The sequence below is a fragment of the Paramisgurnus dabryanus genome, chromosome 10 (genome assembly GCF_030506205.2).
Source record: "Paramisgurnus dabryanus chromosome 10, PD_genome_1.1, whole genome shotgun sequence".
In the NCBI taxonomy this organism is placed as follows: Eukaryota; Metazoa; Chordata; class Actinopteri; order Cypriniformes; family Cobitidae; genus Paramisgurnus; species Paramisgurnus dabryanus.
In genome coordinates this window covers 30,760,871-30,788,336 of record NC_133346.1, presented here as the reverse complement: position 1 = coordinate 30,788,336, position 27,466 = coordinate 30,760,871, and the positions used below count along the sequence as shown (strand labels likewise).

Genomic DNA, 27,466 nt, shown 5'->3' with positions numbered 1-27,466 from the left:
AGCTTTCAATATGAGAATAAAACAGAATATTCAACAAGAGAAAGAGCAGGGCTTGGTTTTATCCAGGAATTGACAGGATAGTTTACATGACGGATGTTTGGATTATTATATATATATATTTTTTTTTTCAAAAGTAAGGTGCACCTTATAGTCTCAGCCTCAGACGTCATGCTCATGTTGGCTAAACATCATACGGCACACTTAACTGGAAACACTAGCAGCTATGAAGTCGTTATCTGATTGGTTCAATTATACAGGATTTCTTGGAGACGTGTTTGTCGCGTTCTTTAATGGTCTGTCTACAAACGACACAAATCCATCTGATCAAACATGCAAGCTTCATGGCATAATGTCTTTAAAAGATGTCCAAGAGTTTGGCTTGAAGCAGTTAGTGAAATCTAAAAGAGATATTGTAACATGTTTGCCATTGTTGTTATAAACTTTAGAGACGTTCATGAATGATGGTTGCACACTAGTCTGTTATTGTGGAGACATCTCTACGCCCCTAAACATGATGCAGCACAATGCGAAACGTGATTGGTTGCTTTACGTGTCAGTCATATAGATTCTTGGCCATTCAAAGTGGCCTTGGTTGGCTACGCATGCAAGACCAGGTGCACCCTGGGCGTTATTTAGTTTTGAATGTTGGTGGGGTTTAAGAGTACATTTGTTATTTTTAGTAATTGCTAGTTTTAATTATTGGTGGGTCTCCTACCCAACCCCAAAAATGACGTCCCTGACATAAACTAATAAATTATTAAATAAGGAATTGAAATAGTTTATTACACATTTAAATTGAAAGCCCTTTCCACCAGAATATGAGTAAATTGTCAGTATGAGCAGCATCATACAGTCACAGTGTGTTCATGTGATGGATGAACCTACAGCGCTGGCACCAGTCGGCCGGGCGGTCGCAGGTGAGGACACTAACACACATCAGACATGACCGTCTGCCTGACTTTATATGTCTGTCTGCTGAGAGAGAGAGAGAGAGAGAGAGAGAGAGAGAGAATTGCTTTACCCTCTACATCAGAAGAGTTTAAAGCATTTTTGGCTTTAAAAGCTCTGTTTTGTTTGTGTGTCAGCACAGAATGATATTGAATCAGTGCCAGAGACCTTGTTTTCTTTCTTTAATAAAACTTTTGGCTCGACGTGTTTGGCATGAAAAGCCATCTCATCTGCTAATGCAGCAGCCATCCGTCACCAGCCAAAGATTTCGCTTGACTTTTAAATCTGATCTGAGATTCATCCAGGTCAGGTTTCTCTCTTTCTCTCACAATATCTGTCTTACAGTCCTGAATAATTCATTCAACTTCCTATAAAAAGTATTCAGAATTTATACTCATTTATAAAAAAAAACTGGGGTTACTGGGGTTTTTGTTATTACAATGATACGGCACTGAATACATTGATCTTTATAATATCTTTTATTGGAATGTTTATTCAAAATAATATAAGAAACCGCTTTTACCTGCAGGAAGAAGGTTTAATCAATCTGATTTAGTTTTGTCCATTAATCCCTGTTGTTAATCCTTAGAAAATATTCATAGTTCATAATTTGACGCTCTGCAGCATTTTTGAACCATCAGCCTTTTCAATGCATTAAATATTGAAGCATTAAGATATGAGACAGGACAACAGTATCCTTTAGTTCTGATGAGATTCACCATACAGAACAGCTTAAGTGCTTTCAGTAATTGTTTTTTAATTAAATTCCTAGTTCCTCTTCCTGTGGCTCAACTGGTAGAGCATTGTGTCATCATCGTGAAAGGTCATGGGTTTGATTTCAAGGGAACACATATACATATGAAGAGTTCAATGAGAACTCAATAAATCCATTTTGACTGATTTCGGTAAAAACGTGTTTTCTATACCAAGAAAGTGACAAGATGAAAGCCACTATTTTCTGTTACAGACTTTCACATAGCATCTTTAGGTAAAAACATAATTTGATTTTCAAAGATTTATGTTAAAACTGATTTTTTTTTAAATGCCATAAATCTATTAAATCAATAAATAAATGTGCATTCATCTTTGGCATGTTATATTCATTTAGTTGACTAGTGGTATACAATGATTAAAAAAAAAAACATTAATGGCATTAACCAAAACACTTACTTTGTCATATAGTCATTGCTGCGGTTATACCTGGGACATCATCGCTGATTTTTTTTTACAGAAGCTTCATGCTGTCGATTGAGAACTGCCGACATTTTTATTTCGCCCGAGTGCCTCTCATGTAAATGATTCGGTTTTTGTGGCTTACGTTTGTTTTCCGTCACAGAAAACCACCACAGGTTTATCAATGCCATCAAAATTACAATTTTGTTTTTGTACAAAGTAGATGAGGAAAACTAGGATTCTGTGTGTATTCGATGCGCTTAGTGCCGCCATTATTGTTTACAATGCGTGGAATGGTGCGCTGTGATTTGTTGAGCAGATTTATTGCATTCTGCAGAGGATGAGGTCTGGCACTTATCGTGTTTTGAAAAAAGGAAGAAAAGAAGACAGAATAACAAGGCAGATATCGGATTTTGCATAAAATTAAGAATTTACTTTTTAATACTGACCTGATACAATACTGATTTTGGCTGTAACTATTTTTTTTTAAATGGTGTTTATCGGGTTTGGAACCAAACTCTTTACATACTTAGATAATGTATAGTTTGAATGCACCGTACAGTAAGTCACTTTGGATGAAAGCATCTCCCAAATGCATGAATGCAGATGTAGTTCTGTTTTTTGATTGTTTCTTCATGAAATATCCTTATGAAGTGTGAGTTGCTATTTGAAGTATTACAAATTCATAAAGTATCATCCTTTTACTAGACGATCGTCAGTAGTCCATCACACATGTAAACCGAGGTTAATAGTTTATGGGTGCTGGATAATGATATAGGGTAGTTGGTTAACAGGTGTTTCTGTATTGTATGTTTTAGCATCAGATTGCTGTTTAGAGCTATGATGTAGATCAGAAGTTAGCATCTGTCCTGTAGAATGGACATCTCTGTTATTTCCTCAGTTGAGGTTAAGTCTCATCTCTGTTGACCTGACCTTATGCTACTGCTGCTCTTGTTCATACATACACACACTAATGACAATGAGACACGGGTCAGTTTAACAGACCTGAGGGGATTTAAAGGTTTCAGTATCTGCCCCATTCACCCCTGCAGCTGTCACGTGTGCTGTAGTAAATGTGTGGTGTCTAATCACAGCTCATCTGATAATGGTGACAGAACAACACTTCATATTAGAGAAGAGAGTAATGTGTTTGAAGTAATCAGAGGTGGACACTACTTAATATTTTACTTTCTACATAAAAATAATTTTTAAGTATTCGTATTTTATCAGTGTTTTTCTTTGGAAAACATACATTCCAAAGCATATTATCATAATTTTTACTCCACTACATTTCATAATTTCAAGTTTTGGTTTATATTTAATATTTAAGTACATTAAACATGTAGTACATTTTTACTTTTACTTAAATTAAAAGTACTAAAAAGCAAAATTTTTATCTAATAAGGTATTAAATCAATTTTAATATGCAATATAAAAGGAATACACAGTATGATTTTATGCTTTAGAATGTAGTGAAAATTTTTTAGTAAAGTAAATTTTTTCCCAAGACAAACACTCTGATAAAGCACAGATGATTGGAAAATGTAACTAAAATACTTAAGTAGTGTCCACCAAATCAACAGATTTAAAGAATTCTGTGTAACCGTCCCTTATATGAGTGAATCTAATGAAAAATCTTAAAGGGGCCATTGCACAAGACATTTTTAAGATGTCAAATAAATCTTTGGTGTTCCCAGAGCACACATGTGACGTTTTAGCTCAAAATACCATATAAATAATTTATTATAACATGTTAAAATTGCCACTTTGTAGGTGTGTGCAAAAATGTGCCATTTTGGGTGTGTCCTTTAAAATGCAAATGAGCTGATGAAATCCAAACACTGATCACAATGATAGTGGTTTGTTGCAATTGAAACTCAATTGTGCTGTGAATTATTTTCTCTCTCTTTCTCTGCACTGAATGACAGTGCTGTGATTGGATAGTGCAAATTAAGGGGTGGTATTATTATTAAAAGAGCTCCTTATGACATCATAAGGAGAGGCAAATTTCAACGACCTTTTTCATGTGCTTGTAGAGAATGGTTTACCAAAACTACCTTCTAAAAATATTTAACCCCGGGCTGGGTAACTATAGGACAGAACACATTTCTGTGTTAAAATGACCCAAATAATGGGTTGATTTAACCCAACTGCTGGGTTATTGTTAATCAACCATGTTGAAACAACCCAGCAGTTGTATAAGAGCAGAAAATCATGAACATAGAGGAAGAAGAAAATTGACATAGAGTTTATTAAAGTGTTTAAACATATAATATTAGTATTTAAATCATTAATCTTTTGTTAAAAAAGTTACATCAATGGGATTTGAAGATATATGTTATAAGGCTCATACATAGACATATATTATACATTTGATTTATTCTTGTTTACTTTAAAATTGATTGATGATATCAGTCAGTAAATCATTTGCTGATATGAAGCATTTCTACCATTTTTTTTTGTGTGAATTTTAGTAATTTCTGCTGTCTTAACTGCTGTACGCTTTCATCAGACTAATTAAATATTTGTATTTTTTACATTTCTGTAACACAACAAGACTCTTTAAAATAAATGAGTAAACCCAAATTGTGTGACACATTCGCAGGACATAAAACACGCGTTTACAATTTCCAAACAGTTGCAACGAATATCTGATGCAACATTAACTTCTCTCATATAAGCATCGACAACCCTGCTCTTAAAATATGAGTATCGGCCATTGAAAGACCCATATCATTTAGCCACTTATAGAAACAACAGTATTATATTCCCAGAGGATCATCCTGTCATTTTTTGATGTGTGTCATCCTCAACAGAATCAATGAGAGCTGAATGAGTGAATGAGAGAGAGAGAGGGAGAAAGAGAGAGAGAGAGACTGCATACTGCACTCTCATTCGTTGCTGTTCTTCCTAATTGGATCAAGTGCAGACTTGTCTGGCTCTGTGCTTTGTGTTGGGAGTGAGAGAGGAGAGCGATACCAGACAAATGAGAGAGAGAGAGCGAGGGGAGGGGTGTGTGGGCAATCTTCACTCACATCTCTGTTCATCCTGCACGAGAGTCTTTAGCAACCGGCTTTTACTCTGCTCAGAGGAGTCGGGGCTTTGATCCCACCGGCACCTGACGCTATCGGATGATTCAGCCATTTTCAGCTGCTGTTGGCAGATTCGTGAAAGCCTGAACTTGCTCCCCTCCTCCAGCCCTGCCCTCAGGTGAGTGCCGCACTCTCTCTCCGGACCTCTCTGCCTCGTTCTGAGGTGGGATCCACCCTCGGGCTACCGCATGCATCTGTCTCTGGAGCGCATGCCTTATTTATAGACGCTCTGCTTCTGTGTTGTTTTTGCCGCTCCGTTGGAGAACGTGAGAACAAACCTGGATGAAAGAAATTAGAGCCACGGAAGCACTTCCTCTTTAGTTACAAGGTTAGTCTTCTGAGCGTCGTGTCCATCAGAGTCCCTTCCCCCTCGCTGGTCATCTGATAATAGATAGAACACTTCATGAGGCAGCATGCTTAACTCCGCAGCGCTAGAAAGACATCTGGACAGCTGCATTTGAGAGCTGGGACGACAGAGAGATGAAGTCGGAGGCTACGGAGGACATCTCGGCCGGACTCGCATCTCAAGAGGCACTTTCAGAGGTCTTGTCCGAGGTCGCCGCAAAAGAGACGGCCCAAGGTGAGCAGGAGGAGGAGAACCCAGGAGGGGACGGTGACAGCGACAGCACCGATCACGGTTGTCCGGGATGCTTGCCTTTAACTGTGTGCTGCGTCTGCCTAGAGCTTGAGCACGTGCGTAACTGCGTCCGCTCTGAAAAAATTTGCATCCTGCCCATCCTGGCCTGCTTGCTGAGTCTGGCCCTCTGCACGGCCGGACTCAAGTGGGTCTTTGTGGATAAGATCTTTGAATACGAGCCACCTAGCCACCTTGATCTCAAGCGCATCGGACAGGACCCTAATTTATATTTAGACCCCACTCTAAATACTTCATCAGTCTCGCCCCCCAACCTCACCTCCACCCCGACAACTCCAAACGTCCAAGGACAGCCAAACGTGTTTGTGGAGGGTGAATCCACGGGCGGACCATTCGTGCCCCCCTCGCCTAAGGTGCTTGTTTTTACCTCCACCCCATCAGTGACAATTCGCACAAACCCTGCATCTCCACCCATCCCCAAGAGCACCTTCAGACCGGCTAAGAATGACACCCTAATCCAATATCCATCCCAAACTCTGGAATCTAACGATATTATTCCCAGAACCTGTAAGTATTATGTGTTTTGCGTCCAGGATTTTACTGCATGACATTTAGTGGTTCGAATGTGAATCTGAAATGCACCAGTCTGCTTTAAAGTTTACTAGAAGAGTTTAATTACTGATGTGATTACATGTTGTACTACATTTACTGAGCAACTCCTTTGACAGTGATGTAAGACCAGGATGTGATTCCTGACGTTCAGTGTGTGCTTCAAAGCAAACATGTTATGTCTTGTCATCTGTGGTATAAACATTTGTGGCTAAGTGTTGTAGGAATAACTGACTCTACCTGGGCGTCGATGATGACGCAGATGCACCTTTGAAGCTGTGTAAAGTCTTTTTAACACTATTAGCAGTTACCTGCCCACTCGAGCTGTGATATTAGGCTGCGGTGCAATGCGAGCATTTGCTAATGCAGCAGAGCCGCAGTGAGAGGAAGACACTTCCTGTTGGCTCGGCTCCATTTCAAGGTCAGAGTCTCCACAAAGAACAAACCGATAGCCCTCCAGAGAAAGACGATCACCGGTAATACTATCTTCTCCACGCTGTGACTTTGAAAGCTTGAAGATTTATAACGGCTGGAGGACTGCCAGACCTCCACTCTCAGATCTCCCTCCCTTTTTCTATTTGGTCTTGATTTTTTTATGCAGCACTGCTACTTTTAGCAGTGTGAAGTGAGAGGTTGCACTGTCATCCTGCAGGACTGTATATCATTCGTATAACGATGCTCATTATTATGCAGGCTGAGCTGATTAATTTCATATGGGTCGGGTTTGTCTGGGACAAAGAGAAGGGGAGATATTCCCACCTCTGTCTGAGGCTTACACCACTACACAATACTGAAGCACTGCGGCATGAGAATCTGCTGGGTGATCTTAAATAAACCCCTGACACCACAAGCTAGCAGCTAGCTAATGGTATTATCAATGGAGAATGTCTGCTCAGACCTTTCAATCTCGAACTCTTCCATGACTCAGAACTTTATAACCTGACTTCCCCTTAGTGTTAAGTCTGTTAGCTTCATTTGGCTCCATGCATTCAGTACAGAGTTGTGCTGCTGGGAAACTAAAAGCTCCTCCCTTAGGTCAGTACTGTGATCAATCGTCCAGGCCTGAAATGGAAAAGCGATCGGTTTTGTTGGTAATTTCAGTCTAAATCAATAACAGACAGCAGATCAGCTGACTTACAAGGAAGCCTTAGTCCAGTAGATTTTGTGCTGCATATACAGTATGTGACTAAATTTGTGAGATAAAAGAACGAGATTAATACATCAGTATACATTAAGACAGGGATGCACACGTACAGTACTGTGGGTCTGGATCCACTTGTGGGTCGCAAGGTGTGCCGCGCAAAGTCGCTTGGCTGTTGCTGTGAATAACACAGAAAACAGTTTAGTCCAATTAATAACTAGCAATGACTTTAATATGAAATACCATAACTTATTTTTACATTTCATTCATAAAATATCAAGGAAAATAAAAACTATTCACTTATAAAAGGTGAAAAATTTGTGTTTTCCTTATAATTAAAAATATGTTGGGGGGTTCCGGTATAGATTATACTTATCTTAAGTGGGTCGCAAAATGAAAAGTTTATGAACCTCTGCAGTACATTATTTGTAGTGCTGTAGATGCAGTTCATATTTAACAGATTTAGCATTAGTGTCTCAAAGTAATCCCTAACCTAGAAAATGCACTCTTAAATGTGTTTCTAGCAGAAAATGAGTCACCAATGTGTGTGCAGTAACATCCTGTAATTATACAAATCCATCTCTTCTTCTTTTTGTAATCTCCTATAAGCCACAAGAGTAAAATAAAACAGGCTGTTGGGGATCCCTATCAATGTGATGTCACATTGATTAAGCCCCAAACATATCCGCTCACATACTCCGCCTTATGAGCGCGTAGTTCAATCTTCTGCCACAGACACATGTTTTGATGAAGTCCAAAGCACATCTGTAAGCTCTCCACCCCCTACTTTGCATACAGGGAGGGGAACAGAAGCTTTTTTTGCATTTATAGAGACACAGTTTTTCATTGCAGCCACAAATGGCCATATTCAACATCGTTTTGGGGATACCAGAGACTATAATAAAACACCTAGGTTAGTGACCCTTTAAATTAATTTATTTTTTCATTTTAGTTTGAGCCATTTTTACCTTTATTTAACAGAAAGTATGTACTGTAGGGTAAGGACAGGAAAGAACAGGATAGAGAGAGTGGTAAAGGTTCAGCAAATTTTCATTGGTACATAACCAAAATGATAAATTTTCCCCCATGTTTTGGTTTGTGGGTTCTTGTTAACGCACCGGTACATTGATGTATTTATTTATTTATTAATCTTTTTTGGAAAAGTGATTTGTGGGACCATGAAATTTTTCAGTTCTGATTATAATAGTGATTTTTAAGACATTCTTTAAGACATTTTTAGGAGTATTTTGGACAGAGTCAGGCAAACTGACATGTTGTACTCAGATTCTGATCTATGAGCTTTTTAGATCTATGAACAGTTTCATTGAGTTTAACCCCTCAGGAGCAGTGGTATAGATGGTGAATTTATTAGTTGATAAGCACTTTTCTTCAATACTGTTTATGTTTCTGGTTGACTTCTATTGGCAAACAACATGATGAAAGTGCTACGAAATGGGACGGTGGGACTAAAGCCAAGACTTTGACTTGTTTTTTCTTCATTACAATATTTCTTCTTTGTGAGACAGTAGCTCTGTTTTAAACGATAGTGAGCTGTCATACTGTAGACATCAATAATTCTGTATGTCACAAACATCAGCACTGAAACACTGACTCAATAATGGAATAGAGTTTGGTGTTAGCATGTTACTAAGCTAAAAGCTTGATTTATAGTAATGTAATATCTCATATTGTTTTAATAATCCCAAAAATACAAATATTGGATTATACAGGCAGCTGTTAAACAACATTTGACTTTTGTAATTTTTTTGTCTATTCAGTATTGTACATTTATTTTACATTTTTTTACTTATTTTATAATTAATAATATTAAACGAAAAATAATTTTTCATTCAATATAAAATAGCACTGAACTTTATTAGAAAATTATGCAAATAATGCATTAACTATGACGACGTCATTAGTTGTAAGTTATTAAAAACTACTAAATAAAAAAAGACAGAAAACAGGCAACTATCAACATGAATTTCTGGCTACAATTCAAGTTAAACAAATCTACCATTGGCAGTTAACATTCTGTGAAACCTGAAAAACAGTTTCTCATGCTATTTTTGTCTTTTAAAATCATTAGTTCAATAAAGACATGGCAACATCTTTTGTATGTAAACGTACTACACCTACACCAAATCACTCTACCAGGAAACATTCAGTTAACAAAATATTTCAGAGCCCAGTCCCAATGTTTCAGTCAGATTCCCTATATTTTTTTATTTTAGCTCAAATAGGTTAACTTAATAAGTTGAACTATATAAAGAATCTATCATTTTTGTTAGAAGTGTTAAGACTTCGGTTGTGCACTTCTAAGCTACAGGACACACAGTACCCTAACATCTGTCAATATAGTAACAGTAAATACATGTGGCACATAGGTTTCTAAGCCATAAAGCAGTCTGGTCATCATAAATGCACACTACTGTGAACTCATTAAATAATGTATAAATGACTTCCCATAGACTCCTAAGCTGATGGCTTTATCGATCAACTCATGAACCTTTTAAAACATTTTCCTCATGATGTCACAGAACACGTTTCATTCCTCTTCTACAATACGTCTGAAACTCATACGACATCAGTCAATATCTTGTGACGTTGTGCAGGTACTGTACTGTATACGAATAACTGCACTCTGAAATTGGCTGGGTAATTTTTGACCAATAATGGGTAAGTATTGGACAGAACCCATTTGTTGGGTTATTATAATCCATGGTTGCATAACAACAAGCCAACATTGGGTTATTTTTAACCCAGCACGTGTTCTGTCCAATATTTACCCAAATATTATTATTTGTGAAGAATTATAAAAATGATGACTGTTGTTCAATCCTCGTGTTGTTTTAACTTGATCCTGTTTAATGATGAAGTAATCTATGAAGTGTTGGATGTGTTGTTGTGTGTAATGAGGTTCAGAGAGAGTTCATGCCCTGCTTTCACTAGATGAGTTTCAGCCGCATCACTGACGCCTTTTACCCATAATAATGAATGTCTTCCCTCATGGCTTGTTTTTCTTAGCAAGACGACAGAGACTTGGTCCTCTGTTTTGCCCTTTTGTCTCTGTTACAAGTTTCTAATTGTTCATATGATGCAATGTTTATGATTAATATCTTTTTATTGTGTAAGCTAAAGATGAACCTTCAATGTGAATGTATTTCCACCTGTGTGTTCACAGTGGGCACGCTGCTAATGTGTTATAAACATAAATCATCTTTTATTAGCTCTCTCCTGTGTCGTCACTCCCATGAGAGTCATCTGGACTTGCTTTGAAATTCTTAATGAAGCTTATAAAGCATCAACAACACAAAGTGGATTCTCTGTTCTTCAGCAAACCAGCGGGCAGAGAATCTAATCTTACACGATAGTCAAGTTAACTTCAGGTTAAGTTGCAGTCGCATTGATCAAAGCCGCCGATAGATAAATGTCTGGGCGAGTTGAACCTATTCCATTACAGGAGAAAATCAAAAGAGCTCACGAGTGATGTGCTGGGCCGTAGCTTTGATGAATTCATTATTGTAATGGACGCAGGCCAGCTGAGCACACGTCTGTCATTTCATTAAGCTAAGCTTTAGTTCTGATTTTGAGGAAGGGAACGGCGTCTGTTTAACCCAGAATCATTTAACGGGTGTCACCATCGACCCAAGGATTTGGCACATAATTATATAAGCGGGGCTGTTTCACATCTGCACTAAAAATCACCACACAAAAAATGTGTGGAAAATTAAACATCCTGCATCATCATTATCATAGGTTTATCCTGACTGTGTTGAATTTTGTTTTCATCTGATGTCCAGGGGCGTAGCAACCGGGGGGGACGGGGGGGTCATGACCCCCCCACTTTTACTGTGCGTTCACAAGGCCACCAAGCATCAAAGTGGCCAGAAGTCATAAATTTTTAATGAGAGACGGAGGCGAGCTCCGGCGAGCAACAGCGCAGTGCGTCATGTACAGTGTTCTCTGATTTGTTACTTAGATTTGAGTGAACTAACATTCAGCCAATCACAGAGCGTGTCTGTATGAGCTTCAAATCTCTTGTTGCTCTTGTGAAGTTTCGTTTGTTCATTTATTTTTGCTATTACGCCGTCTGGGATAAAATGCACCCCAGAAAAAAGCAAAGGACGATTAGCCTACATAATTTTTTCAAACACACGTTAGATAATGTTGCAGTATGTCGTGATGACACAAATCACGAGATAAAGTTTTCATGTTATGATTTAACCTACTGTAGTTAAAATACACTATGGAGTCGGACCTCCTCACGCTGCGCAGGATTCAGCGTGGGTTGCACAGATTAAAATAAGCAGAGTTTAGAGCTAAAATATGGTTTGTTTATCTCAGTTTAATTTTAATTCGAGTTGTGTTGCACCACTTACATTTAAACACAGCTTACAAACCTTATAATATAGATTAAAACTTATTTATGTTAAACCCATCATCTGCGCTGATGAATCTGCCGGTGTAATTAAACAGCAACAAATGTTGACGTTGTCATTCATAAAGAAAATAAACAGTTTATGCAGGCAAATGTAATATATTTTTTGTAGCCTATATTATAAATCACTATACATCGGTAATCTAAAGATCTTATTCAAATAAAAACATTTGACAATCATTAAAACAATCAATTGTATTGATTAACGAAGCAATGTGGCAGGAAATATTGCGAAGCTCAGTTATTGTGATATAATGAATGAACAAGATGTTCCGACGCGACGCATTTGTCATGAAGCACCGCCGTGTGTCCGTTTATTCACTGCTCTCAGTTTCTGACTGGAGCGCGCATGACAGAGGAGAAGCGCATACGAGCATCGGCAGCTGTCACTGATAGTGTTAAGTAATATTTTTAAGCCGTCAAACTCACTCTGTTGAGACGTTATAATAAACGCATCTTTGAATAGGGCCACCACGCTCGCGGTGTCTGTTTCTGATGATTTAGCCACATATTTAATTGTAGAAAATCTATTTGAACTCATCAAACATTAAAGTTAATCAGAGATTTAAAACAAAGTTTAAAGTAATGGAGCAACAGGATTAAAGATAATCTAGTTTAATTGTAAAAAGTTTGGAAGTTTTGATGTTTTGAACAGGGGGTGCTGTGAAAGAATTTTTTTTTTAACAAAAAACCTATGAGCCTATAGGCCTATTTTAAATACATTTTAAAAATAAATACATTGAGTTTTAATACTTTATTGTCATATACACTTCAGTGCACACAGCCAGGGTCTGAAACATACAGACATCATCAGTTATCAGATAAATATATGCGCTATTAATCAGAAGCAGAAATACTTTGAATAATCCCAGGGAAAATTACTTTCATTATAACTTCAGATATACATACATAGAACATATTTAATACAACATATAATATTATAACAACATAATAATAATTAAACTTCACAATTTTTAATATCCATGCGGACGAAAATATTTTACTTTCGTTTTTAAATCACACGTCGATTAACAGTGGTAAAATATTCTCACAGTAACATACCTAGTATATTTTTATATAGATCTTTTTTTTTACTAAATAATACTATTACTGTCTTTTTTAACTTACAATTCATAAATGGAACAAAAATAATAATGGGTTTAGTTCTGATATTGTATACTTTTATAAAATAAATACATGGTGTATAATTACATTTTTAGAATATATTAGGCTTTATATAAGGTTTGTACTCTAAAAATTCTTTATTTGTTACAAACAAGAGATAAAGAATTTACAAACGTTCTCATCTCATATCCACAGGTACATAGTCATTATATACAATAAATTCGTGGGGTAGCATTTAAATAAAAAAAAAGATGCATTCGTTTAAAGTAAAGCATTTATTTACTTAGATGAAGCAGCTATTTACGCCTTCTAACGTCTCATAATCGGTCATCATTTATGTCCAAGAGACTCAATAATAATCTTTTACATTTTAATCCTTTAATTTTTCATATTAAAAAGCGTTTTTGTGCTTCTTCGCATTCATGTATGTGATAAGCAAACCCGCGTTGTCACCCCGTTAATACTGTATGCGCATAATATCAACGCGCTCTTTACTATAGCAAAAGACACTCGCGTCGCGCATTTCGCCGGTTGTATAATAGAGTCCAAAGTCTCTCATGAGCTAGGGGACGAATGCCCAGGGAGTTCAGAATTCCTGTGTGGGCATGCATTAGCCAAAGGTGTGTGAGTCTATTCTGGGTCATGGTGCTGCTTACCCATGTCTTCAAAAGACGCAAGGCGGAGAAAGTGCGCTCGGATGAGGCCACGGAGATGGGTAGGCACAGACAGTAATGAAATTAAAATCCAAAATACACGTAATAACATACGTGTGTCAAAAATAATCTCCTAAAATATTCATAAGTAATATATAAATTGTGCAAAATATTTTTACTTAAAAAAAAATCTCCCTCTCGCCAACAGTGGGTGCTACAGCACCCACAGCACCCCCACTTCCCAGGGCCATGTATGATTAAATAACTTACTTCCATCTTGAAAATATTAAAAACTTGTAAATACATTGATTTAGGTTTTATTGCTATATTTTCATAAAATGTATGTTGTATAAAATTAGTGTAGATGTAATCTGTATATTCATCAAAATACAAATGTAGTGTAACTGAAATATTGTAACTATCATAAAATATCTTTATTTCATAAAAATAAAGTAGGCTATAGATGGTCTCACATTGGTTTCAAAGTCCTGCAGTATTTTTAAATTGTGAGTATGATTTCACAAATATAGGTTCATGTAAGCTATCATGGCATGTTCCCAAAATTGCCACTAGGGTGCTGTAAAATGCCAATTGGTATTCTATTTTGGAATGTATTATTATGAACAGCAGCTTTACTGTCCCCCCCACTTTTAAAATGGCTGCTACGCCCCTGCTGATGTCTATTGTGTGTTGTGACAGGGTTGTTTCTTAAGTTTATTTAAATTAGTTTGAGTTTGTCCATCAGGAAATGTCATTCCTGTTCAGATATCAATAGTCCTGTTCGGGGTTCGGCTACTGGATCTAGTCATGCACACTTCTTAGTACACTACATTTCCTCTCTCTTAAAGTCCCTGTGAACCGAAAATCGCGATTATTTTTACTTCCATGTTGTGACGTATTTCTGAGTGAAACAGAATATCACGTGAGGAAAGTAGTGGGTGTGGCTTGTGTTTTCCTCTGTTCTTTGATTGGATACAGAAAAGTACAGTAGGAGTTTCATTTTAAACTGGAACTGGCAGCAGACTGACATTTGGAGGGGGCGGAGTTAACGGATGCTCCGCCCAAACCGTCTAACTGACATCATCAGAGAATGATCGCATCACTAGAGAGCGGAAGTCATTTTCACATTTTGATAAAATATAATATATATATTGAATATTGAATAAAATTATTTATATCAAACACTGCAATATTACATTAAAAATAAGAATGATCAGTTTTGATTTTATTGGACTAGGACTTAATTATTTTAGGACATTTAAATAGTTTTTACAAACATACTCTGAAGAAAGAACATTACTGATGTGCATTTTGAAACAAAACAATGACACTGATATATGTTAAAATAAATGCATTTTAGTCTGGTGATAGGCCCTTACCAGGAACCCCCCCAATAATATTTAAAGAAAAAATAAAAGACAATTTGCAGTGTAATATTGTTACTTTGAGTTTAAGCACTTTTTTTGAAAGGTTTATATGGGATTGTGGGTAAAGTGATCATATGATCTGGAGAACAGATTTCTTAAGAGCCTCTGCTGTGGCACAAGATGTTTTATATTACAGTATAGATAAAAGTTAAGCAGACATGAAATCCTTCCGCATCAGCGTCTGAATATCTTATGATGTCTGTCTGCAATACTGCAGTCGTTTGCTGTGATTTAATGAATCATCATGTTATAATGGCATTGGTTTGAACTAATGAGAAGTAATCCTGTTACATTACAACAATATTCATGAATACATCAAACACTTTATGTGTGTAAATCTGGGATCTGTGATTGTGTTGGGGTCAATATTGTCATTCTGTATAATTGGGTATTGTTCCAGGCTGCTCATTTCTGAGATATAAATTAACTATCTATTTCTTCACACATAATGAAATAACTTGAATGATTATTTCCTCAACAAGTATGTATTTGTTTGTGAGGTTGTGTTTGACCGTGCAGATTGTGTGAGCGTCAGGTGTTTCAGGAGAGATTCAGTACACCTGTGTGTCTCTCAAGTCCATCTCTAATGATCATCTTCAGTGTCTCATTAACAGTACACGCATCATCTAAATCATGTGTTTGTGTTGATGTGATCTCAGGTGATTTTCCATGACACATGCGTCTGCCCTGCTGGTCTAATGCAGCTCCTCGTATTAGAGATTAGAGGTTCTTGCAAAAACTTTTTGGCTTTGAATTAAAGTAATAGAATAGCTGATCATTATTGTACAAAAATGCAGGAACAAGTTCAAGTGAACTTAATGAAAGTTGTTTATTCGCATGTTCTTCCAAACTGCTCTTGTGTGCCCAATAAAACAATGAGACAAGAGCTTTAATGATCGGCACTTTTACCAAAACTGTGCATCACTGCAAGCAATGTGTACTTCTGTATTTTCACAAGCACAACTGATTTTATAGTCAAAATGATGCAATTAAAATGTTTTTTTTTTTTTTAGAAACTGATGTGTAAGTTGAGAGTTAAGATATACGGGGTGGGTTCCCAGACAAGGATTAGTTTAAAACAGGACTAGGCCCGCCTTAGTTTAATTAGGAAATATAACTAGTTTGAACAAACATGACTTACAAAAACATTACTTGTGTGCATTTTGAGGCAAAACAAAGGGCACTGATGTATTTTAAGATATTTCAGTGCAAGTTGTTTTCAGATTGGACAGCTCTTACATTTATTTAAGTCTAGGACTAGTCTAATCCCTGTCTGGGAAACCACCACTAGGTATAAAAATACTTGATATAAAAAAGAGAAATGTAACCTTATAGCACTGTAGTTTAATGATAAAACTATATTTTACAGATTACCTGTAGTATGCACTATGTAATGTGATATTAAGAACATGAATATAGGGTAAGGTGAGGTGTGGATAATACAGATAATTGAGATAATTGTCCATATTGTTTGATTTCCTAGCATCTGTCTCTGTGGTTTCAGTTGTTGTGTTTATATTCTCATGGTTGTCTAAGTGAATGTAATAGGTTGTCTTGAGTAGATGTGTAATTGCATTAGTGTCAGAAAGGTAAAAAAAGCTCATGTTGTCCTTATGAGATGTGTGTTACAGAGTGAAGTTTCATATTTATAATCAGTAGACTCTACCTTATTTTCTCTTCTCGTAAATTAATTATGTTAAATGTAATGAAGTGACCTGGTTGTCATATTTTAGCATTATCAAATATACTATGAATTTTAAAAGGGTTGAATTGATTACAGATCCCAGACAGCTTTAGTGAAATATGTTTGTGATGTTCTGTCAGTTCAGTCTTGTGTTGTGGTTGTTGTTGTTGAGTTAACACAACATTAGGAGATGTGAGGAAACTTCAACCTAAACAGCAGCATCATCATTTCAATCTTTGGCCTGTGACTTTAAATTCAGGTGAGGTGAGGTAAGGTTAGGTTAGGTAAGGTGAGGTCATGTCAGGTGTTATACTTTATGTCCTCAGGGTCTGATTTCTTAGCCAGTCTTGCATAAGGTCATGTGTTCCTGTAGCTCAACTTGTAGAGCATTGCATTAGCAGCACGGTCATGGGTTTGATCCCAGGGGGCACATATACTGATAAAGTGTATACCTTGTAAGGTGCTGTAAGCTCTTCTCAATTCACTCACATTTTTAGCATTATGGTGAAGTTATATTTTTTAGGATATATTGAAGATAGATTAATAACTGTCTATAGAAGAGGTGAGAGTTATTGTTTTGTAGATGTGAGGATCAAACTGGTCTGATTTACAGTCCTTCATGACTAAAGCTGTGTGAGTTAATATCTGATCGTAATACTTGACAACCCATCTGTCTGCTGCAGAAACAGTGACTAAAAAACGTCATACTTAAACTTAAGCAAACTTAACTCTTTCTCCGCCAGCAATTTTTTTTTTAAAGTTGCCACCCAGTGGCAGCATTTTTCATGATTTTCTCAAAAGTTTTATGTTTTCCAGAAAATTTTCTTCTTTAAATATATAAACATACAATATATCAAATAAAAGTACAGACCTTCTGCTTTTAAACAAACAAACAACAACAAAAAACCTTTTCATCCTACCTTGATTAGTTTTCTTCTTATCACCTCTCAAATATTGGTAGGTTTTTTCAAAAACACCAAATTTTTATAGAATTCAATTTTTGTGAAGGTTTTTAATAGAAATCAAAATCCTCAAAACATACACAGAGTTCTTACTCTTTCACGTGAGGCGTTGCATCCGGTTTGTATAAGTTGCAGTGGATAATCGTGGTATTGCGGATTGCCGGAAATACTCGTCATTGACAGGGAAGCGTTTTCTTGTAATTGACGAGTTAACTTGTCAATGGCGGGGAAAGAGTTTACATTACTAGTCCTATTTAAACAATAGCCAAACTTTACTAATACTATCCATCATATATAAGGTTAGTGATCTAAACAAACCTTAAAGTCCCCCTGAACAGGAAGTCACAATCGACTTTACTTCCGTATTGTGATGTATTTCTGAACGAAATGGAATATCACACAAGGAAAATAGTGGGCGTGTCTTGTGTTTTCCACTGTGCTTTGATTGGATATATTGGTGCAGGGTTAACGGATGCTCCACCCAAGCTGTCTAGCTGACCTCATGAGAATGAATGTCATAAGAATGCAGATTTTGATAAATGTTTATAAGGGCATAAATATATTAAATTGTTTATAATAAACACTGCAATATTCCATAAAAAAATAAGAATGATCAGTTTTGATTTTATGGGGACTTTAAACTTGTAACTGACTCTGCATGAATGACAACATGTTAAGCAGATGTTTAATTATTACTCTTCTGTGTGATCAGATTTATGATTTTATATACAAAGGGAGAAACCCAAATATTATTAAGACTTGTAGGCTGGCCGTTTTGACTATCTGCTCTACCCACCGTACCAACAGGTAACATTAATTCAAGTGTAACTGGTCCTACTTAAACCCAACCCATTACTGAAAATCACTTGTTGTTTAAATATATCAGTGATTTACTTTTCCACAATAACAGACCTAAGCAATGATTTTCATTTACAGTACATTTCAATCAGATTATTTTGTTTGTACTTTGCATCAGTTAACATCAGTTGAACTTAGCAGCATATTAAACTTATTTAGAAATCAACACAATGACCCAAACATGTACCTTACTGATATAAGGTAATAAATGTAATTACTAACATGTTGAAATTATGAAGTTGGTTAAAAATCACTGATAACTGTTATTGTGAGTGTTATCTAATGCAGAGTGTCCACAAATGTTTTTATCTTCAGGTGAATTAGCTTTAGTTTCTTGTTTAAACACTTTAGCTCAAACATAAATCTTAGTTTTCCACTGGCAGTCATTTGACTCTTATTCAGTACGTCTGTTAGAGCAGGAAGTCATGACCATATTTGGGCTTAAGGACAGGAATTTCCTGGCGTAATCAGTTGTGATCTTTACACGCACGTTATTGCACAAGAGCTTTGCGCTGGTTGTTTGAAGAGAGATGGTTAGCACGTGATGGAGATATATAAACTGGTCTTGTGGCTTGCAGCCGTTGACTGGGCGCGTGTGTAATAAATCTGGTTTAAGTAACTGAGATTTCTTTTTGTAGACTTTAAAATCTACTTCTGTACCTGAGATTTTTTGAGCACTGGATGTTTGTACCAATTCTGGATGTGCGTTTATGGTTTACATATTGATTTAGTCTCTTAATCAATCTGAATGAAGTTTCATAATGACATTTATTCATGAACCTTAATGTTAGCACCAGACGCAGTCATAACTTTATTCTTCTCCATATGTTCCTCTCTCTCTCTCTTTTACCCTTACTATTCATTTCCTCTGTGACATTTTCATACAGGCATCAGTGTGTACATGTGGTTACACGTTGATGTACTGTATGTTTGACCAATAATGTATCATCATATTGTGTATACACAGTGACACATACTGTAGTGTAGACTCATAGCTGATGGATTATTCTGCTGATGCTGTATACTTCATTCATTTGAAGGTACTTTAAGGTAAAAGAAACACAGTGAGTTACCGAGTCGCTGTCAGATCTGCAGTATGATTCAGCAGTCTTTCCTCAGAGCATTATCAGGAACACTCTGTATGACATTAAGAAGATCACGGTGCCCTCACAGTAGATTTAAATCTGGATCTGCGTCCCTGTGGATGTGCATTGCTGGTCAGATGCAGCGCAGGAAAACGCTGATGCATTACAGGAGGTGGCACGACTGCACTGCAGCACGGCTTTGGTTTCTTCTCACCAGCAAAAAAAAATGAAATGGAAGTGAATCGATCGGGCAGTGTCCTGAAGGTGCTCACGCAGAGAAAACGCTGCCGACTGCGTCTGCATTGCAGTAGAGACACACACACACACACAGATTTTTAGGTAGATTATATGTTTACTGCTGCTTTTTCTCATCCACTTTTTATGTTGCAAATGGAAATTTTTTTGGTTTTCGTTCAGCTTTACAAAAGCAGTGTATGGTAACATCACAAAAGTGCTGAATACAAGTTCTTCTGCACATCACTCATGTTTATTTGTGGTGTCTTTGTCGCATTGAGACTCTTCACTTCATGTCATTTGAATGAATCGTCCTCTCTCACCTTGAAAAGATCTCCCGCTGTTTCGCTGACTATTCATCTTCAGCGAGATGTCCGTCGATCCCAGAGCAGGATGCCAAAATGCCGACATCACATGAATAGTGTCCGTTTGACATGTTTGAGCTGAACTAAATCTCTTGTCAGCACTTGTTTTGTGCGGTGGTGATTTTCTCAGTGATGCCTCCTCACTAATGCTGTACATTTAATGGGAGTGAAAAACAAGAATTAGATTAACGGGACCGAAGCAATCTGTTACGCTGTCAATTATTCATGCGCCGATGCTTGTCACAGACATCAGTGGTTTGAATGCTAAAGATTGAATTACATTGAGCTCAAAGGTACGACGTCTCCTGCTTCAGCGGTCAGCTGATGGGGTTTGTGACCTATGAAATCACTAAACTACACTAACTAGATTATCTGTCAGAATAAAAGTAAAATCTCACTTCAGTCTGCTTGTCTTCATACAGAAAGCCATAAAATAATGTTGGGTGGCCCACGTCATTTATTTATGTAGGAAAGGTCGAGTTGGAGGTATGTGGCTGAGAATAAGTCAAAGTCGGCCCATAAACATTTTGACCTTCAGTTCCTGGAATCGGTCGTTAGTCTATGAATTAGTAAGGGATATGCAGGGGTCTGTAGGGATTACATACGTCATATCCGTGCAGTTTTTCTGTCCGGATCAAACTTCGAAACCACTTTGACTTTTTGACATTGATGATGATGTGTTAGAGACGCAGTGACGTGCGCAGTGAGGTCGATGGCGTCTCCGTTGAAAATGTTGATGAGCAGAGAGAAATTCACATCCAGACAAGAGCGCTCAGACTAACACTTTTCACCCACGCCGGTTATCGAAGGACAGAAGTCATGCGTTCTCATATATCCAGATATTATTTAAACATTACATCAGGTACAGAGCGATATTACTTGATGCTGATGTGCTTATTTATTTATATTTCTCTTTATATTTATATCGTGACTGTATTTGGAGTTTTGTTAGTTAATTGGAGCTTTGTTGAGAAAAGTTTATTACTTGTTATATTCAACTATATCTATCAAGACTTTGCATGATTATTTAGTTTATTCCTGTTATGTTTAGGCTTTATAGTTTGAATAACTTTAATAGTTATGTGTAGTGTGTAGTGACTGCTATAGTCTCCTAGCTAGTCATTATTATATATTTCTGTATATAGCACTGAACTATTTGAAATACTCAAAGGTGTTATATATGAACAGGTTATTTAAATCTTTTTAATGTTTATCTTCATTTAAAGGTTATTTGGATGTTAAATATACATTAATATAAAGTTCATTAACAGTTGAGATTACATGTTTGCATGTCCGGCACACTTTGAATGTTTTTGTAAATTAAAGATGAGTGTGTGCTCATGCGTTTGTGTGCATCTGCAGCGGCCACCAGCACCACAACATCGGCAAAGACCTCGAGTCACGTGACCCGCTGCAGCGAGAGCGAGAGGAACTACTGCGTGAACGGAGGAGAATGCTTTACACTGGAGGTCACACCCGGAAACATCAGACGCCTCTGCAGGTAGAGCTGCGTCAGGGATTATCATTGCTGCTGATGTATCCAGTGCTTTATACAGAGAGATGACTGTGAGGAAATTCACTTAACACTAAAGCACCGCTATAGCATGAAGTGTTTCAGTTAACCACTTGAAATCTAGTATAACCAGCAAGTATAACACTGCACCAGTGTTTCTGCTAAACACATCTCCTTTATATCTAAATTATAATTTTTTATTATAGAGTTGCATGCATTCAGTTACTATAGATCATGGCATGCTGTACGATAAGGAACTGTGCCATGCAAATTATTTTCGGCAGGATTTTATTTTTATTTATTTGTTTAAGGGGTGTGTTTGTGATGTTATATGATTTGCATAATTCCATAAACCAGGTGCTAAAACAATGCCTGCAGCACATGAGCAATGTTATCATTTGGTGCGGTTAAGTGAATTTCCTCCTAATTTGTTACTAAAATTATTGTGTGTGCGTGTGTGTGTGTGTGTGTGTGTGTCACAGGCACACTCTGGGCTTTAGGCTACATAATGTATTAATCCTCATGCTGTTCAATTCAGTGAGTAAGCAGAAAAATTACAGCTGATCTCACAACAGTAAGAACTGCACTGCAGTCAGGATGTTCTCCTGTCTGTCTCTCTTAGCAGAGCTCCTCATGGACTTTAAATCTTAGATCTGTTCATTATTGATCATAAATATGAGGATTGCCTTTTTACATTTTAACATTTATAGCTTATATTTAAAGTGATTTATAAGGGTGAGGAAAACAACAAAAACTAAACTGGATGGCTTTTTTAAGCTGGTGTAAGAGGGGGTTTGGCTACCAGCTGACCCACCAGTTAAAACAAACTTGATCAGGTTGGAAGCTTGGTTAAGCTGGTTGGCTGGACTTAGCTAGCTTAAAAGGACACTCCACTTTTTTGAAAATTTTCATTTTCCAGCTCCCATAGAGCTAAACATTTGATTTTTACCGTTTTGGAATCCATTCAGCTGATCTCCGGGTCTGGCGCTAGCACTTTTAGCATTGCTTAGCACAATCCATTAGATCTGATTAGACCATAAGCATCACGCTCAAAAATAACCAAAGAGTTTCAATATTTTTCCTATTTAAAACTTAACTCTTCTGTAGTTACATCGTGTACTAAGGCCGACGAAAAATTTAAAGTTGTGCTTTTCTAGGAAGATATGGCTAGGAACTATACTCTCATTCTGGCATAATAATCAAGGTCTTTGCTGATGTAACATGGCTGCAAGAGGCGCAATGATATTACGCACTGCCTGAAAATAGTCCTTGAATTGAATTGGAAACTTTCAATATCAGAGGACTATTTTTGGGCACTTCGTAATATCATTGCACCTTCTGCAGCCATGTTACATCAGCAAAGTCCTTGATTATTACGCCAGACAAAACAGTAAAAATCAAATCTTTAATTTAATCTTTAGGGGAGCTGAAAAATAAACATATTTTCAAAAAAAAAAAATGTGGATTGTCCCTTTCAGATGGAAGTACCTGGTCAATCTGGTGGGTGAGCTGGTTTTAGCTGGTCTTCCAGCATGACGAGCTAAAAAGTAGCCAGACCCCCTCTAAAACCAGCCTGCTACAACAGCTTAAACCAGCCAACTAGTTTTTTTCATCTTAGCGAGCTAATAATATGAGAAGTGCTAATACACAATGTTTGCAACAATTGTTATACCTATGAGAAGAGAGATAGATGAAGAGAGGTGTTAAATTATATAGGGAGTATTCAGCATGTTTCCAAGTGTTTATAAAGAGATACGTTTTTAATTGTGGGGATTTCGCTGATCAGACAAAGTTTAGAGATCTTTCCACCAATGAGGAATAGAGAAGGTGAAACATCTATTTCATAAAAAAAATCTGTATGTAGGGCGGCCATTCGTGCCAGTTCTGCCGGACACGTCCCGAACATGTTTTCGGGTGCGTTCTCCGGAAGTCGCGTTGCTCGACCGCATACGTCATCGAGGTTCTCACATTTCAGTCAAAATACATTAGAAAATTAAGATTTATTTCTTTAAAGACTTACAATCATTGTAGTTTCATTCTTACCTTTTCTGCTTTCTTACCTTTGCTTTTCTGAAATTGAACACGAAATATTAAACCTTGATGACGTATGCGGTCGATCAACGCGACTTCCGGAGAACGCACCCGAAAATGGCCACCCTATCTGTATGTGTGTGTGGATTGTGAGTGCTGTCATTGTTTTCAGAAATCAGTCAATATCAGACAATATTCTGTGTTTGATTGTTGTGTCAGTGACCTGCAGTCCAGTACGTCACAAGGCATGCGGCACGTGCATGCCTCACTGTCGCACGTGTGTTTGTATAGTTGTGTAACATTGTGTTGTGATGTGTTGTGCTGTTCATCCTGTTTCTAACACAGGTGCCTTCCAGGATACACAGGGGACCGCTGTCAAACCCGAGACCCTGTGCGAGTCATAGACCAGAAACGTATGTGCAGTTAATGAAAGACCCTCAATCCCCAAACACACACGCACACACACACAAACATCACTGCTGTCTCCACGCTGGTTCTCCTCCGCCCCGGGCAGGTGCTCGGACACCTCCGCCCGCTCAACATTCACCAGCGTAAACATTCAGAGACTCGTGCGCTCGTGTTCGAACGAGCTCTTGGGATCAGATGAAACGTGACGGGCGTTTGTGAGACCTTCAGCGGGCGACACCAGAGACACTCCTGTGTGTGTATTTGTGTGCGAGTGTGCGGGGAACTTCTGGGTCTCAAACTCACTTTCTGTCTTCTTCTCTTTTCTCTCTGTGACTTCTGTCTTTCCCTCTCAGGTGCCCCAATGAGTTTACTGGTGATCGCTGCCAAAACTACGTAATGGCCAGCTTCTACAGTACGTCTATCTCCTCTTGCTGTCTGTGCTTGAATGAGAGCATGCTCAGTTGCTGCCTTCTGTTGCTTTGGTTTTGTCAGATGGGTAGTCAGATCAGACCATTTATTTATTTTATTCTTTCTCTATGCATGTTTAGTGTCTATTAATCTAGTTTTGTTCTGTTGGATACTAGTTAGCTGATGGACACGGGTGACATTCAACGGTTTGGGGATGGCAGATTTTTAACGGGTTTAATAGGGGAAATAATGTGAGATTTTTTTTGGGCGGGCCGAAAATCATTACTCGATGATGCACTGAAGTCCCCCTTATTTAATTTACTTGCCGTTTTTTTTTTTATTTGGCTGTGTGGTTAATAACAGATTTTTCTGTGGTGTGCCAAACTGAGAACACATTTAATATCAGACTTTAAGATCCAGAACTACAGTAGCCTCGGACATGGTGCTTGATAAAGCCAGTGGGCAACTGATGTTAAAAAGCAGGTTAAATATGCAAATCAACCTGACATCAAAAACATTGATTTGATGTATATTAAATGTCATGCATATTGACCCACATATACATTATACTAATTTCAGTGTGTGATAAACGTCCAATTTTCACACATGGCACTGCTTTCTATTACTCTTTTTAAACTACTGTATGAACTCTTTTCATACATAAGGAGCCAGATGTGGGTGTGTATTGACCTCTCTAATAATCTCAGAAAATTTGAAAAAAATTCCATGTGCAGTACATTGGACTTTGAATCACACCGAAAATGAACCATCATCATTACAGTGAAGGATATTTTGGGAGGCAGAGTTGATGTAACTGTAGTATTAAAATAGCAGTGTTGCTATTTATAGTGTTTGTCCTTCACATCAGTAGATACGCAGGCTCACGTCATTGCCAAAGTGCTTTTAATCAATGAAAAATGATCAGGGCTATCAATAAATTGAGCATAAGATAACAAGAGCAAATGTTGTGCTATTACATACTCTGTTATCAGCTGTATTAACCAACTTTACAATAGACACACGTGCCTTTCATTGAGAGCAATGTCCCATACAAATAAAAAATAATTAATTTTTAGATTTAAAGGACATTATTACAGTATATGTAAGACAGGGGACATTTTTAAATCATTTTCTTCTATACATTTCTAAAAGCAGCATAAATATTGCTTTTAATTTATTAAAAGTTTTGTCTTTATTGTTCTAAGTTATATAGGAGGTATTTGATGAAGCCTCTAAAGAGGATCAGAAGATCTACAATTTCGCTATAGGGGATCAGGAGGTGTATGATGTCTCTATAGGGGATCAGGAGGTGCAGTTTCTTAGTAAAGGATCAGTAGATTTGCGATGTCTGTGTAGGGGATCAGGAGGTATAGAATGTCACTATAGGGGATCAGAAGGTGTGTGATGTCTCTGAAAAGTATCAGGACATCTGTGATGTTTATGTAGGGGGATCAAGAGGTGTAAAATGTCACTATAGGGGATCAGGAGGTGAGGTGCACAAGTCTCTTTAGGGGATTAGGAGGTGTGAGATGTCTTTGTAGAGGATCAAGACATCCATGATGTTTCTGTAGGGGATCAGGAGGTGTACAATGTCTCTATAGGGGATCAGAAGGTGTGTGATGTCTCGGGAAAGTATCAGGACATCTATGATGTTTCTGTAGGGGATCAGGAGTTGTATAATGTCTCTATAGGTGATCAGGAGGTGCACAATGTCTCTGGGGATCAGGGGCTGTACAATGTCTCTATAGGGGATCAGGGGGTGCACAATGTCTCTATTGGGAATCAAGAGGTGCACAATGTGTCTATAGAGGATCAGGAGGTGCACAATGTCTCTATAGGGAATCAGGAGGTGTACAATGTCTCTATAGGGGATCAGAAGGTGAACAATGTCTCTATAGGGAATCAGGATGTGTACAATGTCTCTATAGGGGATCAGAAGGTGAACAATGTTTCTGGGGATCAGGAGGTGTACAATTTCTCTATAAGGGATCAGGGGGTGCACAATGTCCCTATAAGGAATCAGGGGGTGCACAATGTCTCTATAGGTGATCAGGAAGTGTACAATGCCTCTATAGGGGATCTGGAGGTGCACAATGTCTCTGGGGATCAGGGGTTGTACAATGTCTCTATAAGGGATCAGGAGGTGTACAATGTCTCTATAGGGGATCTGGAGGTGCACAATGTCTCTGGGAATCAGGAGGTGTACAATGTTTCTGTAGAGGATCAGAAGTTATGCAATGTCTCTATAGGGGTTCAGGAGTTGTGGGGTGTCTTTGTATGGGGATTAGAAGGTTTACAATGTTTGTGTAGGGGTTTAAAATGTGTACAAGTTCTCTATAGGAGACCAGCAGGTGTATGGTGTCTCTATAGGTGATCAGGAGGAGTACAATGTCTTTATCTATGTCATCCTCTCTGTTGTTACAATCCTCGCTGTCTGATTCATCAGCATATTTCTAGTTTTTGTTAAACATGGAAATGAGAAGCATATTAAATATCAAATACAAGAAGAGAACCATCTAAAGCAAATCCTTTACAGTTCTATACAGATACTGGGATGACTAGTGTTACCTAAGTGGATGCTGATGATAGTGATGTCACACACTTACTCTATGTCACACCCCTGATCCATTTTACTGCAGTTAAACGTCACTAGAAGGGATGATTGAGTTAATAATAAATCTGCTGAAATGAGATATATATCAGACCAAAACCAA

At 37.6% G+C, this 27,466-nt stretch overlaps 1 protein-coding gene across 10 annotated transcripts in view; it reads left to right on the top strand.

Moving 5' to 3' along the window:
* Nucleotides 1–27,466, top strand: part of nrg1 (neuregulin 1) — an 89,747-nt gene that overhangs the window by 51,051 nt on the left and 11,230 nt on the right. For 5 of the 10 annotated variants that reach the window (XM_073816096.1, XM_073816095.1, XM_073816092.1 and 2 more), the window contains exons 4-5: nt 21,755–21,893; nt 24,698–24,756. In XM_073816096.1, coding sequence (XP_073672197.1) covers nt 21,755–21,893; nt 24,698–24,756 — 198 coding nt within the window. Of the gene's footprint in view, nt 1–4,477; nt 6,376–21,754; nt 21,894–24,281; nt 24,350–24,697; nt 24,757–27,466 lie in introns of those variants that run through there. The other 5 variants (XM_073816094.1, XM_073816093.1, XM_065271670.2 and 2 more) reach the window with 3 other exon arrangements.